Source organism: Cimex lectularius, unplaced genomic scaffold (assembly GCF_000648675.2).
Source record: "Cimex lectularius strain Harlan isolate CLEC.00 unplaced genomic scaffold, Clec_2.1 scaffold160, whole genome shotgun sequence".
Classification (NCBI taxonomy): domain Eukaryota; kingdom Metazoa; phylum Arthropoda; class Insecta; order Hemiptera; family Cimicidae; genus Cimex; species Cimex lectularius.
The window spans coordinates 413,009-425,847 of NW_019392776.1; the positions used below are offsets into that span (position 1 = coordinate 413,009).

The 12,839-nt window shown below is 33.3% G+C and overlaps 1 protein-coding gene across 1 annotated transcript; it reads left to right on the forward strand.

Annotated features, from left to right (window-relative positions):
* Positions 1 to 2,398: 2,398 nt before the first annotated feature.
* On the forward strand, positions 2,399 to 11,640 carry LOC106672593 (ATP synthase subunit alpha, mitochondrial). The gene is made up of 12 exons (XM_014404138.2): positions 2,399 to 2,599; positions 8,272 to 8,394; positions 8,907 to 9,020; positions 9,087 to 9,283; positions 9,508 to 9,651; positions 9,725 to 9,873; positions 9,934 to 10,103; positions 10,189 to 10,338; positions 10,424 to 10,588; positions 10,664 to 10,808; positions 11,097 to 11,214; positions 11,281 to 11,640. Exons 1-12 carry the CDS (start codon positions 2,534 to 2,536, stop codon positions 11,393 to 11,395), a joined length of 1,656 nt encoding a protein of 551 aa, XP_014259624.1. The 5' UTR covers positions 2,399 to 2,533; the 3' UTR covers positions 11,396 to 11,640.
* The last annotated feature ends 1,199 nt before the right edge of the window (positions 11,641 to 12,839 follow it).

Below are 12,839 nucleotides of genomic sequence, written 5' to 3' on the forward strand. Positions count from 1 at the left end.
AAGTTTAAACATCTAACGAAAAATATCGAGTCGCTTTTTAAAATCTCGTTTGATATTTTATTTTATGAATGTATCGATATGGTCATTTGTATATCGAAAGATAGGTCAACTATTTGTACTCGGTGACCGGTGTAACACAAATTTAAGGTAGAAAAAGCTCAGTTGCGTATTTTGCACTTATTCTACTTATTCCTCCCATAATACTTTCTTTATGGTATCTTCACTCTTCAGTACTATGAGCTATGAAGACTAGAACTTACATCGACCCTTTCTTAGTTTCTTTCACTGCGACCTAAAAGATCTATTGTCCACTTGACCCCTGGTTTCTTATTCTTTTCAAAACCTGAAAAGTACACTACTTTTAAGGTTTAGCACTTTTTAGAGTTCCCCTTTGCTTATTACTTCAGGATTAAATTTTTGTTCTCCTGGGCGAGATATTAAGGAACTTCTTTGGTTGTGCACCTGGTGATTTCATCCAGTGGGTGGTCGTTTCATTCTCCATCCGTTTGTTCAATTCCACTTTTAATTTCAGCTTCATGGCATCTTCAATGCTGTGAAGACTAAATGCGTATGAGTGCAACTTAAATCCCAGTTACATGATCATTGTTGATCAGTTTAAACATTTTTCCCTGGTGTCACTGATGGCCATAGTCTCCTTTCTTAGTTTCTTCCACAGTGGCCTAAAAGATCTATGGTTCAATTGACCCTGTTTTCTTTCCAAAACCTGAAAAGTGCACTACTCTTAAGGTTTAGCGCTTTTTGGAGTTCCTCTTTGCTTTTTTCTTTATGATTAGATTTTTAAGATGTTTTTTATAAATACATTCCCATTATCAACACAAACTAGGTATCAACAACTACCTATATCAGAACAACCCCGTTTCCTCCAAAAATCGAAACAGAGGTCCTACTCAATAATTGTAATAATTAATAAGGTATTAGGTAATAAACCTTTATATGAAAAATATGAATAAACCTAAATACATTAAAATTTGATATAGGTGATATGTTAATTCGGATTCGAATCCACAACCTACAGCTCAATACACTACTGCTCTAACCACCATCGAATCCGAGTGGATCGAAGTCACATAGCTCAAGCGGTTAGAACAGCGGCATATTAGCCAAAGGTCATGGGTTTGAATCCCACTCATGACACTAGCTTTTTCATCTCGGCCAAGACCTTAGATAAAAAGTGTCTACCTTCATCACGCTAATAAATATATGCACTGTCAATACAACCTTTACATATTTTGTTGAAGTCGTGGGGAGCAGTCAAGAATGAGGTAGTTTAGAAAGACTTTCACACAAAACCATTATGACGCCACAAGAATACCACCACACTTTATGCCCTGAAGATGATGCGAATAAAGGTCGAAAAAGGTGTTTTTCAAATTACCTCATTCTTGACTGCTCCTCACGACTTCAAAAAATTATGAAACTAGCCACTAAGAAACACACACCTTGACACATATACAATTAACTTAATTGAAGGTTGATGTTCCGACTCGATATTCTGCCTTTGACCTCCTCACATCACACATTCATGCTAATAAATACATTCACTCTCAACACAAACTAGGTATATACAACTATTATTACTATATACAATGGCCTATCACACAAATTAAACATATTTCTTTCTTCTGATAATTTTAAAATAGCCTTCAAAAACTATAAAACAAATATAAAATTCATACCCTTTCTTCCAAAATTAAATATCCCACACCAGTAACTAAAAAGCCTGATGGAATTTACAAAATCAATTGTATAAATTGTCCGGCTACATACGTCGGATTTACATCCCAGCATCTGGATAAGAGAGTATGTATAAATTCATTTTAACATCATACATGTATTTGTATAATTTAAATATAAATTAAGGATAGAATTTTCTTTTATCGAGAAAATGAAAAAAATCGGTTGGGTGGAATTTTTTGCCTGTCAATGTATATAGTAATAATAGTTGTGTTTACCTAGTTTTTGTGTTGAGTGAATGAATTTATTAGCGTGAATGTGTGGTGTGAGAGGGTTAATATCAAGTCATAACATCTACCCTCAATTAGGTTAGTTGTATTATATGTGTCAAGTGTGTAGTATTTACTGACCTTCAAAATAAAACATTATTATTCATTCTTCTTGCAATTTTCTTCTACGTATTGCTAGTTGAAATGTTTAAACCTATTGTTTTAAATCAATCGGTGTCGGAAAAATTTAAACAGGGATGTGAATTTGAAAGAAACCGGGTGTGTACAGTGCACGCCATCAGAATCGGTCGAGGTTTTTTATACTGGACAAAAACAGGATTTTGAAGAGAGGAAAATATTTAAAAACGAGTAATTACAACCATGAAAATATTCTTCAACGATTGTTTCGATCGATATTGTAAAATAGGCTAAAAGGAGAATCTGGTTATTTTTATCACCGGCGATGAAAAGGCCACTGGGTTCGAGGCTTTTTCCGTTCAGTCCGTCTCTTCGTTGGCTCTCTTCTCGGATATTCTGTCTTCTCTCGGTTTTCAGGAAGGATAAAAGAAATGGCCCTGCTTTCCGTACGATTCGCCTCGGCTTTCGCCAGGCAGATTCCGTCGTCCGTTCCTCAGGCAAGTATTTTTACGGCACGATTTTCGATTGTTTTCGTCCTTTACGCCTAGAAATCTGTGAGAATCTGGACTTTTTTTTCGCTCCGCCATTTCTCGTCTCGCTGGGTGTCCGAGGTGAATATGGTTCTTTTTTTCTCCTCCCGGCCCTTTTGCCCTCTGATAAATTGGACGTGGATTTTCCGCCGAACTCGCCGACGGGTTTTCCGATTTTTCCGGCTTTTCACCCCCTCGCCGACGTCTTTTCCACGTTCGGTTTTCCGACCGCCCCCTGATAAGATATCTTCACACGTTCCATGAGGTTTCCTTTTTCCAACGAACATTTTTTATCTTATTTTATTCTAATCCCCAAACCAGCGAATTTTTACAGACATTTAAAAACATTTAACCTACTTTTTTACCCTTTGCCCTATTTTTCAACCGAAAATTTATTTTGAAACTATTTTTTTCCTTTTTTCAACCTACCCCGAGACGTCAGATATAAATTTTTCTTTCAATTTATCATCTCAACGTCTCGATTTTAACTCCACGGTTTTCTAACCGTATCTTGATAAAAATATACCAATCGATAAAAAGCACCTTAAGTCGAATTTAGTAATTTTTTGCCAGTGAGAAATTATTTTTTCTCTTATCCGTACATCTATTTATAGATGTTTTATTTTCTTATTCCTCGTTTTCCATCCCCCTCGTCCTTCTGGCACCTTTTCCGAGAGGCATTTTTCTCTTTCTGAATCAGGCCATTGTCTGATAAGATAACAAATTTTTCCCCCCTGTTAATTATTTTTTTTTTTACAGCTAACTTAATTTCTCTACCGAGTAATACATATTTAATAAAAAGAATTTGAAATGAATCGTATTTTTATTGACTTTTTGTGCATTATGACCTGCGAGAAGGGGAGCCGTTCTGCCAGTTCGAATACTTAAGCTCCACAGAAAGTCTCACACATTGAACGTGTTGAAAGTAATACAATATAAGGAATGATTTTTTTTTAAGTGTACATTTAACACGTTCATTGGCTGCTAAAATTAAAATTTAAAAACAATCATTTTTTGATTATTTTATGTTCATTATGACCTGCAAGCAGGTGAGCTGTTCTGCCAATTTGAATACTTTGGTTCGTTCGAAGGTCAGCAACATTGAATGCATTAAAAGTAAAATACTTGCAATATAAATAATGATTTAATTTTTTAACTGTACATTTAATACTACGTTAATTGGCAGTTCAGATTTCAATTTTCACCTCAGATGTAAGATTATTTTTTGATTATTTTATGTTCATTATGACCTGCAAGCAGGTGAGCTGTTCTGGCAGTTTGAGTACTTTGGCTCATTTGAAAGTCAGCAACATTAAACGCATTAAAACTAATACTTTCAATATAAATAATGATTTAATTTTTTAACTGTACACTTAATACGTTAATTGGCAGTTCAGATTTCAACTTTCACCTCATATGTAAGATTATTTTATGTTCATTATGACCTGCAAGCAGGTGAGCTGTTCTGGCAGTTTGAGTATTTTGGCTCATTTGAAAGTCAGCAACATTAAACGCATTAAAACTAAAATACTTTCAATATAAATAATGATTTAATTTTTTAACTGTACACTTAATACATTAATTGGCAGTTCAGATTTCAATTTTCACTTCGGATGTCAGATTATTTTTTGTTCATTGTGACCTGCTAGTAGGTGAGCCATTCTACCAGTTCGAATACTTTAGCTCCCTGGAAAGTCTTCCATATTGAACATGTTAAAAGTAATACAATATAAGTAATGATTTTTTTTATTGTACACGTTCATCGACTGCTGAGATTTCAATTTTCACTCTTCTAAGTGTCAATTCATTTTTTGAATGTTTTTTGTTCATTATGACCTGCCAGGTAGGTGAGCTAGTCAGTTGGTTTGAATACTTTGGTTCCCTGGAAAGTTTCACACATTGAACGTATATAAAATGTTACAGTATAAGTATTGATTTTTTTACATTTTACGTTTAACACATTTCATTTAACAATTTTCACCCTCCAGAGTGGCAAATCATTTTTGTTCAATATACCTGTCAGTAGGTGAGCTGTTCCAGTTCGAATACTTAGGCTCTTCTGAAGGTCAGCAACATTAAATGTGTTAAAAGTTAAATAGTTTCATTGCAAATTTTATTTGTTGAATTGTACATTTAACACATTCAAAGGCGGTTCAGATTTCAATTTTCACCCTCTCGGATGTTAGGTAAATTGTTGATTGATTTTTTGTTCGTTATGACATTAGTAGGTGAGCCGTTACACCAGTTCGAATACTTTGGCTCCCTGGAAAGTCTGACACTTCAAATTGTGTTAAAGGTAATACAATATAAGTATGATTTTTTTAAATTATTGTACATGTAATATGTTCATTGACGGTTCACATTTCATTTTCACACCTCCGAGTGTCAAATCATTTTTTGTTTTATTATGACAAAGTAGGTGAGCCATTTTACCAGTTTGAATACTTTGGCTCGTTCGAAAGTCAGCAACATTGAACGCGTTAAAAGTAAAATACTTGCAATATAAATAATGATTTAATTTTTTAATTATACAGTTAACACGTTAATTCGCAGTTCAGATTTCACTTTTCACCTTCTCAAGTGTCAAATTATTTTTTGATTGATTTTTTGTTCATTGTGACCTGCCAGTAGGTGAGTCGTTCCACCAGTTCGAATATTTCGACTCCCTGGAAATTCTTCCACATTGATCATGTGAAAAGTAATACAATATATGTAATGATTTTTTATTATTGTACACATAATACGAACATTGGTGAGTAAAACTTCAATTTTCACCCTCCCGAGGGTCAAATGATTTTTTGCCAATTGTGACCTGCCATTATGTGAGCCATCTGCCAATTCGAATACTTTGGTTTCTCTGAAGGTCAGTAAAATTAAACGCGTTAAAAGTAAAATAGTTACAATATAAATTTTATTTGTTGTATTGTACATTTAACACGTTCATTGGCGGTTCAGATTTCAATTTTCACCCTCTCGGATGTCAGGTAAATTGTTGATTGATTTTTTGTTCGTTATTAAATCAGTAGGTGAGCCATTCCACCAGTTCGAAACTTTGGCTCCCCTGAAAGTTACCGTGTTGAATGTGTTAAAATAAACTTTAGTAATATACAATACTATTAATTTATTTAGTAAAATACAATAATAAAGGATGTCCTACCTTGCTTGGTGGCGCTGTCAGCACCATGTAATGTACACTAACACAATAATAAAAAAGTCATAATTGTGATGTGATTTAGACTTAACGAAGTAGATTTTTAATCTCTATGTATGAATTTGCTGATTTTTCAGTTGCAGATTTCATATCTTCTGTTTTATCTTGCATTACAGTTAAATAATCTTGATGACAGGGTTAAGGATATGTTCATTTCAAGTCCAACCCAAAATTCAATATTTCTCTAGAAAAGAAAAATTTTCTTTGCCTGCATTCAGTTATAAGGCACAATTTATCAATGATAAAACTTTAGTTCAATCATGATTTTTTTATGTACTTAATATATTTACATAGTTGAGTTGCTGTATTAGTTAATAGTTTGTGGAACAATTCCCATAATTGCAGATGTATGATTTAGAGCAATTAATGGGAACTTTTAGTTAAGTGGTAATTACATATAACATTTTATCTCAACCGAAACCTTACATAAAAAGAATAATTAATTTAAAGAAGTAACTCTGTCAATTGACCACTAAAACATAAATGGATTAATATTTAATAAGTAAAAGAAGTATCGCTTCACTAACAGCTCCTCATGACCACTTCATAAGTCGCTGAGAATCAAACCCTGATTACACGACATTTGAAAATAGCAAAAAGAGGGAAAATTCGAAAGGAGGTTGAGATGGAGAGTTGGTGTCCGAGTGGATCGAAGACACGATAGCTCAAGTCGTAGAGCAGCAGCGTATTTAACAGAAGGTCGTGAGTTCGAATCCCACTCGTGACACTGACTTTTTTATCTCGACCAAACCCTTACATAAAAAGAATAATTAATTGAAAAAAGTAACTTGGTCAATTGACCACTAAACATGAATGGATTACATATAAAGTTAAACTTCCTTTCCCTCTTAAATATTTTTTTATCTGAGACACGTAAACTTTTATTTTTTTTGTCTAGTTTCTAATGACCAAAAAGTTTTGATTTAATTCTCCAGGATAATTGGATACGATTAGAGTTTTAACTAGTACTAACTGCAAGGTTCTCATCATTGTACCATTTTTGAAAGTTGTTTTTGACACCAAATTCAATGATGCAAACAGTTTTTAATTCGGACCAGATGTACTCAAGTTATTGTCAAAAAAGAAAACTATTTGCGAACATTGTTTTTTTTTTTTTTTGGAAGAACAAAATCTCCATTTGTCATTTTAATTAATCGTAAATTGATTGCTCATGGTGCTGAAAGAAAAATTTTCAAAAATTTCCTCAAATAACATCGATTAACAGGACACTGGATATATTTCAGTTTTTGTTAAGGAATTTTTCGAATATTATTTAAAAAGAAACCTTTCTTTTTATATAGCTGTTTTTTCCCCATCAAATTAACCTTTTTAACTTCAAATTAACCCTTAAAGTAATTGAAGAACTTAAAAGTCTCTTAATAAAATAATTATGATTAAAATTAAAAATTATATTAGTTAGAGATAAAAACAAATGATCCTTCCATTATTAATTTGAGATTTAAAAAAAAATATGAATATTGGGCACTAATATAAAATACCGTATGAACATTAATTTCAATTAAAATTAAAAATTACATAAAATTAAACATTAAAATAAAGGTTAATTAATTGTAATTGTAAAGTATTAATTGGTCAAGCGGACCACGAAATTAGTGAATTTAAGGAATTAAAATAAAGCTCAATTCACTAGTAGCCGAAGGTTGTGGGTTCGAATCCCTCTCGTGCCATTAACTTTTCATCTCAACTAAAAACCTTAATTAATTGTAATAATTGGTTAATATTAATTGATCAAGCGGACCACGAAACTAGTGCATTGAATAAGTTTAAAATGAAGTATACTTCACTAAAGCTCTCCGTGGCCATTTCATTTGTCGCCGAGAATCGAATTGATTACACGACATTTGAAAAATGGCAAAAAGGAGGGAAAATTCAAAAGGTGTGGTTAAAATGGGAGGTTGGTGTCCGAGTGGATCGAGGTCACGATAGCGGCGTATCAAACCGAAGGTCATGGGTTCGAATCCCGCTCGTGCCATTGACTTTTTTATCTCAACTGAAAACCTTAATTAATTGATTAAAATAAAGAATTATTCTTTTATATAATGGTTAACCATTTTGAATTTTTGTGTCTTGGTCGTTTTTCCCGAAAATGCCCCTCTATTAAGAACAAAGATGATTTTTAGAAATGAATAAACATTGTATGATGAATGATTCGGTAGTGAAAGTCAGCTGATAAAATATAAATATAAAATATATAGAATCAAGTACTCGCTCAATTTAAATTTTTCAAAAAGCTATCTTTTCTTAATTGAATTTTTTTAACATGTCTTATAGTGAATTTGTATTAAAAAAAAGTCCTTTAAGACTCAATAATTGCAGTAAATAAGTAGTTATTAAAAGCAGATTTGCTGTACTTTTTGATTTGTATCACAGTTCTTCTAATTATAGATTTAATTTGTTTTTTATATAGGTAGCTACTATCTCTAGACCAGCAAAACAAATAGCTAGCCGAGCCTTACATGTATCCTGTTCGAAAAGAGCAGCAGAGCTCTCCTCTATTCTCGAAGAACGTATTTTGGGAGCTGCCCCAAAGGTAACTTTAAAAAATAGTGTTGTATTTATATTTTATTATTTAATTTGTTAGCTTTTAAAACAAAAAAAGTTGGTAAAATGTTGATAAATAATTTCTATTTAGCGGATAACATTATTGTCAACTTGTTGATTAAAAATCAGGGATAAGGCAGATTTGAAAGAAAGAAATTCGTTCAGTTCCTTCATGTAGCTTTTGAGGAATCTCTTTATTTGGAATTTGAAACTATCTATGATTCACCCGATTAACAAATCTGCACCCTCAGGGCAAAACTTGATTAAATAAAAAATAAAAAAAAACTTATCTGTTGAATCTATTCTATGATGCGTAAGTGCATTTTTCATACTCAGCCTAGACTCTGTTCTGCGATAAAAATTGAAAGAACTTACTATTTTTTTTTTTCAAATTCTTATCTCTGAATTTTTATATGCAAGTTCTATTAAAATATTGACAGTTATTGTAAGGAAGATTGTACGAACAAATGCTAAATAAAATTGTGGTTGATGTGTTTCTAGACCGACTTGGAGGAAACTGGACGTGTTTTGAGCATTGGTGATGGTATTGCTCGTGTCTACGGTCTCAATAACATTCAAGCCGATGAAATGGTGGAATTTTCATCTGGTCTCAAGGTACGGAGATTACCACAGCGTAACAAGTTCAGGGATGTTCAATTTGTTTCATTTTTGAATTTTTAGGGCATGGCCTTGAACTTGGAGCCTGACAATGTTGGTGTTGTCGTGTTTGGTAATGACAAACTTATTAAGGAAGGTGATATTGTCAAACGAACAGGTGCCATTGTTGACGTTCCTGTGGGAGAAGACCTTTTGGGAAGAGCTGTTGATGCTTTGGGTACACCGATTGATGGCAAAGGACCTTTTACATCAAAATTAAGGTGTGTATGTAATAAATTACTTATAAATTTAAAAAAAGGGATGATAACAAGAAATTGTTTTATTACCGTGCTTTTTATTAAATTACCAGCCACATGAACAAACTATGTCAGCATAAAAATTGGAATATCACTGAAAGTTAATTTCATCTAGACTCATTTCATCAGTTGATAATCTGTCTATTCTACATTATTGTTGAATTCATGCTAGTAATATTTTGTTTTAGATCAAGAGTAGGTGTCAAAGCCCCTGGTATCATTCCTCGTATTTCTGTACGGGAGCCCATGCAGACCGGAATCAAAGCTGTAGATTCACTTGTACCCATTGGTAGAGGTCAGCGAGAACTGATCATCGGTGACAGACAGACTGGGTAACATATTCATTCATTTTCGTACTGTACTTTATGCTCAAGTTAACCTCTTAATATTTTTATTATTTTGCAGTAAAACCGCTTTGGCTATTGATACTATCATCAACCAGAAGAGGTTTAACGACGCTCAGGATGAAAAGAAAAAATTGTACTGCATTTACGTTGCTATCGGGCAGAAAAGATCTACAGTTGCTCAAATTGTGAAGAGGCTCACAGATACTGGTTGGTGTAAAATTTAATATTTCTTGTCATATCACAATTTTTTATGCGTTAATTTTTTAGGAGCCATGAAGTACACAATCATCGTCGCTGCTACTGCTTCTGACGCTGCCCCATTGCAATACCTCGCTCCTTATTCAGGATGCGCCATGGGTGAATTTTTCAGAGATAATGGCAAACACGCTTTGATCATTTATGACGATTTGTCCAAGCAAGCTGTAGCTTATCGTCAGGTATAGACAAGTTATTAATTCATTTAATAGATTTTATTTGTTAAATTCCTGAAAGTTATTTCAAATTTTCATTTTAACATTTTAGATGTCCCTTCTTTTGAGGAGACCTCCAGGTCGTGAGGCTTATCCCGGTGACGTCTTTTACTTGCACTCTCGTCTGCTGGAAAGAGCAGCCAAGATGAACGATACTCATGGTGGAGGTTCCCTCACTGCCTTACCCGTTATTGAAACACAGGTAGGAACTTTATGATTTTGTTTTGAATTGTAAAGTCACTTAATTTTAATATTTTAAGCAATTTACTTTATTGTGTTGAATACAGGCAGGTGATGTATCTGCTTACATTCCGACAAATGTCATTTCTATCACAGACGGGCAAATTTTCCTTGAAACTGAATTGTTCTACAAAGGTATTAGGCCAGCCATTAACGTAGGATTGTCCGTCTCTAGAGTAGGTTCTGCTGCACAGACCAAGGCCATGAAACAGGTTCGGCTATATATATTTTTATAATTTAATTTGTTTAATAAAGCTCTATGTTACAAATTAAATTTAATGTCATAGGTCGCCGGTTCAATGAAACTGGAACTTGCCCAATACCGAGAAGTTGCTGCTTTTGCACAGTTCGGTTCTGATTTAGATGCTGCAACTCAACAGCTGCTTAACCGAGGAGTCCGTCTTACAGAACTTTTGAAACAAGGGCAATATGGTATGTTAATGTTGGTTATTGGAAATAGCAAATAGCACTATTTCAATGTAGGCCTTCATACACCTCAATATCATTCATTTGTTGACACCTCCTTAATTCAAAATTTTTGTCATATCAAGAATACCTTGTCACATTTTCTGTTAGGGCTTTTGCCATTTACCAATCTGCAGTGTACAATAGACCTCTCATCCTTTTTACAATTTTAATTTTTAACTCCTTTTTGTAAATATGATTGTTATTTGCCAGTTTTGTTAAAAATAATTATAACAAAATAAATTTTGTTTTCAGTTCCGATGGCTATTGAAGAACAAGTAGTTGTAATTTATTGTGGTGTCAGAGGTTTCTTGGACAAACTTGACCCTGCAAAGATCACTTCTTTTGAAAAGGAATTCCTTCAACACGTTAAGTAAGTAATCTTACTTTGATTGTATTCGAAATTGGTTTTGATTTTTTAACGTATGACTCTTTGTAGGACTTCCCACCAAGATGTGCTGTCCTCGATTGCAAAAGAAGGTAAAATTACCGATGAGACCGACGCTAAACTTAAAGGAATTGTAACATCTTTCTTGAGCGGCTTTACTGCCTAAATCACAAAAAAAGGTAGTTTTTTTATGGTTTCAAACAAGTCTTACAACGTGCCGAGCCCAGCAAATGTACATTGAATATTCTATAAAGTTCATTCCTGCAATTGGCTCGCTCGATAGTAGCTCATCACTAAGTAATCTGTAAACAACAACTCTACTGTTATATATTGTGTAATTAATATTTCCAGCAGTTGTATTACATGCCTGTAATAAATTTCGTTAATAAAGAAAAGAAAGACTTACATTTATTTAAATACCACAATATATGTAGATCACAAATTTATATAGGCTTCAACGTTTGTTTTGTTAAACGATTATGTACCTTAGCATATTCTTATTGCATAAAATTCCAAATTATTATATAATTGCCTAGGAATATTTTGAGAAAAATGTTATTTTAATCTTGAATTACTGTAACAATAAATTTAAATAAATAAAACAAAAGACAACTCGGTTTAATAAAAATGGAAGATAAACCAATCCTTTTTCTCCTTCAGAATGAATCCAATGAAACTTAGAGAAAGAGATCTAGCCTTGTAACATCCTACTACAATTTATGTGCTGCTTATATGCTAATTTTCTATTTCTCATGGACTTGTAGGGGCTTAACCGGGCTCTAGACTATCAATTATATTGTACAATATTATGAATTTCACAATATTTTTGACCAATTTAAGGTTCGTTAGGATGTTTCTTACCACTTCTTTGAGAGTTTTTTTCATCACGCAGCTACAATGATTAATGAACATAGTAATTTATTCATGTTTTTTTGTTTAAATGCTCGTTTTATTTTATTGTACCATATTTTTTTATTCTACCTTGTAGGGTTAATATTGCACAATATTTTTTAGTGTATGTCTAGCATTAGAATAATGAGGGCTTCTTGCGAGTTACTAGAGGTGTCCATTGGGGGGAATATAGTGATAGTGTAGAGGATGTGAATTTCTTTCATCATAAATGAATGCGGATGGCACATAGGCTACTAAAATATAAACGCTTAGTTTAGAAAACAAAATAAAATAAATATCAACTAGAATTAAATAAATGTAAAAGAAAATTGTTTGAAACTTAACTAATTCTCTGTTAGCAAAAAAAAAAAATAAAATAATGAGAACTAAAGAATCAAGAACAACAACAATCTCCTCAGGATCCTTTTGAGCCCCTGGGCGATCACTTCCCTCTGATTCCCTTGAATTCCCTCAATGCCCTCGGGAGTCTTGCAGCCTGATGAAAACCACAAAAATATTTGGAAACTGACTTTTCTTTTCCCACGTTTGCATCGCCTCTCCATACTCTTCCCAAACATTTTAGACCCAAACCGTCATCGATCACCCAGCTTTCTTATGGGGGTCCTCTGACATGATCCAGCCACGCTATATCACCACCGTGAAAAAAAAAGCAATTTCTTTTGTCTTCTGTGACCTGCTTTCTTTTGTCATATGTTACA